Below are 5,388 nucleotides of genomic sequence, written 5' to 3' on the forward strand. Positions count from 1 at the left end.
TCCTGCAGCGTTTGTGCTGCTGCGCATTAGTTTCTTTACAAGATACAAAGGTAGCTCCACTTCAGACTACCGGTACTTCCAGTCTTCTGACAAGGACAAACTCAAGTCCTGAGAATTAAAAAAACAGTACCAGAAATATTTTGATGTACTGAAGGACGCGAAAGCAAACTTAAAAAAAAAAACTTAAGCAAATTATTTAAATAAAAAGAAACAATACTTTACTATTTAAGAAAAAAGCATTTTTGTCTTGCTAATGGTTTGCAGTGTTTGAGTGCAGATATTGTTTATGGGCTCCTGAACAGTTAAAATCACAAACTTGATAAAAAAAATAAACTAAATTATTTTAAATGATCCTGCATGTAACTGTTTTATCGTAACATCCAGAGAACTTGTGGATTCTTACACATCTCCAGAAAATATTCATTTGCCATAGATATTAAATCATTCTTACACGTAAACAACTTCATTTATTATGGACTGAGCACATAATTTAAATATCCACAGATTACAAACACTGAGCAGGCGCGTCTGGCCCCCCCGAGCCAGCCTTTGTCCCGTCACATATCCCCTCACTAAAAATAAAATGCATGGAGCCTTTAAATATAGCAAGCACGTCGTCGCCGTTGAGACTCGAGTCGTTACAGGAAAAGGAACAAAGCTGTTTCGTGTTGGACTTACATTATCTTACGCAGTTTTTCTGTTAATGACAAGGTGCTGTGCAGGAGGTGCAGAGGAGTCCACCGTGGCTGCAGGCAGAGTTTTGGCTTTCACATGGCTGCTGAAATGTCCACTTCCTGTTCAGAGACGGACCTTCTGATAACTGTAAACTGGACTCTCTCCTCTGGGCTCAGCAGTCGCTCGTATCAGTGGAAACAGGTGGGGAACAAATGAAGCTGCAGCAGCTTTTTCAAATGAACACTTTGTTCTTTTACTAAACCCCACCTTATCAGGGAAGCGAGCGTTTAGATGTCATCCCACCACACACACCCCGCCGCCCCCTCGGTGTGTTGCCTTCAGAGCGAAGCGTCCTGGTGGATTGATCGCAGGCAGCCCAGCAGCTGATAATAAGCGCTGCCCGGCGAGGCCACGGTCTCAAACACTGATTGGAAAGCCCGGCGGTCCAGCTCCTCATCGATCTGGTGCCGGTAGAAGTCCATGGCCACCAGGCAGAACAGGTTGACGTCCACCACCTCACTGGAGCCCATTCTGCTGATCACGTGTGGAAGTCTGGAGAACATCGAGGGAAGATAAGGAGAAAAAAACAAACGCCACCGTTTGCTTAGCAGTAAAAAATCTAATTAAATCTGCGTTTACAGCAGAGCTGCATTTGGACCGCACGTCTGATTAATTCGTCTAGGAGTCAGCTGGAGTCTACAAATGAAGCTGTGTGAGGTTCAACTCGAACCTTGTACATTTATAGAAGCTTGGAGCAAACTCGGACTTTCACTCTTATTTTGATATAAATCAAACCTCATGTTTAGTTAAAACGGGTCGATGTAAAGAATTAATGCAGCCGTTCTCTATTAATGATGCGAGTGTTTATGAAACTTTCACTTTACTGGGATCCATTTTTCTTCTGGATGTTTTTCAGCTTCTTTCTCGTTCCACAACTTTTGGCTATTTCAACAAATCATGAATCAAAACGTTCGGCTCTTTCAGGACAATCCTGCTGTGACGTCTGGTATTGGTGCAACTTTAGCTTTTTGAAATATTTAGCATTTTCTGCCATTTTTATCTCATAAGAAATGATCTGACCTCATTTTTCATCCTTCAGATCTTTAGATCTGTTTACAACGTTTTACTGCTCCTTTCATATTTTTTCAGCTTCCTTCTGCAATTTTTAACATATTTTCAGCTAATTTCAGCTGTTTTGTACTCCTTTCAGATTCTTTCTGCTAACTACTACATTTTTGTGCTTCTTCAAACTTATTTCTGATCCTTTCAGCCTATTTCTGCAAGTTTCAGCATTTTCTGCTATTTCAGCTGCTATTTAGCCATTTTCATGCTCATTAAACTTTTTTAGCTAATTCCACATTTTTTGCCATTATTTAAACGTTTTTCAGCTTAATTCAGCAAAATTGTGTTCTCTCCACTTCCTTCAGGTAATTTTACTAATTTAAGCTTGTTCTACCTTTTCAGCTAGCTTTTTAGCATTTTAGCTAATTTCAGCTGTTTGCAGATAAATTTAAGTGTTCTGTGGTAATTTCTGCTCCTTTCAGCCTAACCAACTTCTTTCTACTAATTTCAGCTTCTTGTGCTCCTTTCTGCTCGTTTCGGTTATTGCTTTGTGATAATTTTAGCCTTTTCAGCTAATGCCACATTTTACAGTTCATTTCAGCTCCTTCCACTTCCTTCAGAAAGTTTAAGCTTCTTTCAACCTTTTCAGCTATTTTTAGCTAATTTCCTAATTTTTGTGCTCATTTCTGCTTATTTAAACCTAATCCAGCAAATATCAGTATATGTTCTTTCTGCTTTCCTCTAACTTAGGCTTGTTGTTCCAGTTCAGCTACATTTCAGCTGTGTTTCAGCAAGTTCTTCTGCAATACGCATTCCCACTGCATTTCTGCAGGAAATGCAATTTCATTTGAGATAAACTCAAAGCGTCTCAATGTTTGTTGCTGCCACGGTAGTTTATTTTGAAATAATTATTAAGCAGAAACTATGGTCACAGGTGAGTTCAGCTTTACTGTCAGAACATCTCCCTCCACCGTCACTTGTTGGACCGCTGAAAAGAAATGTCAAAAATGCTGACGGGTTTTCAGCTGCAGGACTTTGGATGAGTTAACTTGTGATTTAACACAAGTCCCAACTGTATTTTTTATTATCAATTTATTTTACTTTAAATGGCTGTAACCTGCACAGCACCAAGATACTTTGGCAGCTTAAATGTAGCTTCACTTAAAACCATCTACAAATTCACAATTTAACATTTGCTCAGGTTGAAGATGTCAAAATGAGCTCTTCTCCTGTCGAGCTTAGAGCAGCTGCTGACTCGGCTGATCTGTCGGCTTCTCTTTGCTCTGACCACAGCTTGCTGCAGATAATACACTGACTACTTTACTTTTTCAGGATGATCCGAAGGTCCAGGAAGCAGAAGTGCAGCTCAACTGAACGGTACAAAACCACGTGTTTCGTGAACTCTGCACCGCGTGATGCAAGGATACAGGGCAGAGATCCACTGGGAGGTGGAAGCAGAGACGAAGAAGCAGGAGAGGCTCCACATGGCCATGGCCACCGGTGTCCTCTGAGTGAAGTTGGACAAAGACAGCAGCACCCAGTCTCGCACCATCGAAGACTGGCCTGTAGCATGGAGCGTCTGGAAAACCTGCAGAAGAACGGGTCAAACGGGGTCATTCAAGAATACATGAAGGCAAGAACGTAAAGACTGATAAGACCAATTTATTTTTAAATATACGCCTTAAAAGAGAAGCTGGCTTTGAGTCGTTCAGTTACTAACCCTGATTTCTTTCTTCCAGTTATAAAATAAAGCTGCTGCTGACCTTGTAGACCACAGTGGCCATGAACTGTGGGTACGGCTGCTGGTTGGACAGGAACTCTCCGATGACCTTGTTCATGACGTCCTGCGGTGGGAAGAAGTCGTCCAGAAACTGGGGCAGAATCCTGGACACCACTCGAGCCTCACTTGGTAAACCTTTCCGGATTCTACGCAACGAGAGAAGACAATAGTAAATAAAAAATGTAAAACAAAAAAAAAGGGTTCCTGTTTTTCTTTGAGACAAATTATTTTAGCAAGCTAACACGATCAGTAGGTTAGAAATGAAGGAAACTGTGTAGATTACAAACACTGCATGAAGTTACAGCAGAGTGCGTGAAGAGGTTTCACCTGTCGAAGAGGACGGAGACCCTCTCCATGGCAACGATGACGGACTCGCTGTCCGGGGCTTGTGGGTCAGGGTGGGCAGGGCGGCTGGCAGGGCTGGCTTTCTCCTTGCCTGAGGAGAAACCAACATGACCCGCTGTGACGCCAACCGCCTCCGCTACAGCAGAGTCAACCTGACCTCTAACCCCTGACGCACCTGAACCTGATGCGAGAACCGCTGAGAGGACGAGAGGGATGGGTGACACCGGTTGGACCAGCGGGGTAAAGGTTAGAGCGGGAGTCACGATACGCATCACATGACTCAAAAAGTTAAATTTTGTAGACCACAATAAGAAACATGGCTCATTTCTGGGAGCATTTGTTTCCAAGATTTAGTGTCAATGACTGGTGCTGAAAGGTATTAGTACGTCAAAGACGAGTTTTATCGGTACATGTGCTTCGACTTGAACAAACAAAGGAAATGTAGAAAATCTGTTTGTAAAGGGCCAAACTCAAAATGTCCAGTTGAAGTCCGAGCAAGGAGGAATTATTTATGCCAATAATGACATACTTAAGAGTTGCTACAATTAGTAGGGGTCTTTGTAAGGGTTAGAGGTAGGGAACATCAGATATACACAATATGACATGCAGGAAGCAAGCAGGGGTACATAATCTTTTTAGGGTTAATTTAAAAAAATACCAATGATGGTAATACAACACAAATATTGAATGGTACAATGGTTCACAGTGAGTAGAGAAATGAGAAAATAGTTGAAGGGTTAAAAAAAAGCAGATGTGTAAATTGAGCAAAAGAAAAATGTAGTGAGCAGAAGAATAAGTGTTTTTTTTAAGGATGCAGTGGTTATTTTAAAGGTTTGACTGTTTTCAACCGAGATTAATATCAATTTTCACCAGTTGACAGTAACTCGGTTCAAAAAGTAATTATTGACACAAACACACCATTGTTTTCTTGTTAGTTTTGTTTTTTGCAATTTCACTTCTTCTGTACCTGTCCAGGTGTCCCTCACCTCTTGCACAGTGATGGCAAGACATGGGCACCGGCGACCCAAAAAAGAAGAAGCGGGTAAAGATCATGGTTGGATGGACGGACGTCTTCTGCATATTTTGTACTATTTTAGCTACTAATACGTAACTTTTTATTCAGCTCATTCAAGAGATGGGTGCTTCGATTCAACAATTTCCTGCGGGATCAATAAAGTTCTATCTTATCGATTCAGGGGGGTGTCTAGCGGAGTGCTATGTTAGCTAACTTATATGTTAGCTAAACTTTGTTAGCTAACTTATATTTTAGCTAAACTTTATGTTAGCTAACATATAGTTTAGCTAACTTATATCTAACCTTTATGTTAGCTAACATAAAGGTTAGCTAACTTATATCTAACCTTTATGTTAGCTAACATAAAGGTTAGCTAACTTATATGTTAGCTAAACTTTGTTAGCTAACTTATATTTTAGCTAACCTTTATGTTAGCTAATCTATATATTAGCTAACCTTTATGTTAGCTAACATAGGTTAGCTAACTTATATGTTAGCAAAACTTTGTTAG

General features: G+C 40.7%; 1 protein-coding gene across 1 annotated transcript; it reads right to left on the reverse strand.

Moving 5' to 3' along the window:
• Positions 1-360: 360 nt before the first annotated feature.
• LOC119423250 (huntingtin) lies at positions 361-3,953 on the reverse strand (the record flags this gene model as incomplete). The annotated part of the gene is given in 4 exon segments (XM_037690667.1): positions 361-1,227; positions 3,165-3,325; positions 3,501-3,663; positions 3,845-3,953. Coding segments are annotated over 4 exon segments (647 nt in total), but the record flags the coding sequence as incomplete, so codon positions are not given.
• Positions 3,954-5,388: the final 1,435 nt, after the last annotated feature.

This window comes from Nematolebias whitei, chromosome 16 (genome assembly GCF_014905685.2).
Source record: "Nematolebias whitei isolate Nwh7 chromosome 16, NemWhi1, whole genome shotgun sequence".
Lineage (NCBI taxonomy): Eukaryota > Metazoa > Chordata > Actinopteri > Cyprinodontiformes > Rivulidae > Nematolebias > Nematolebias whitei.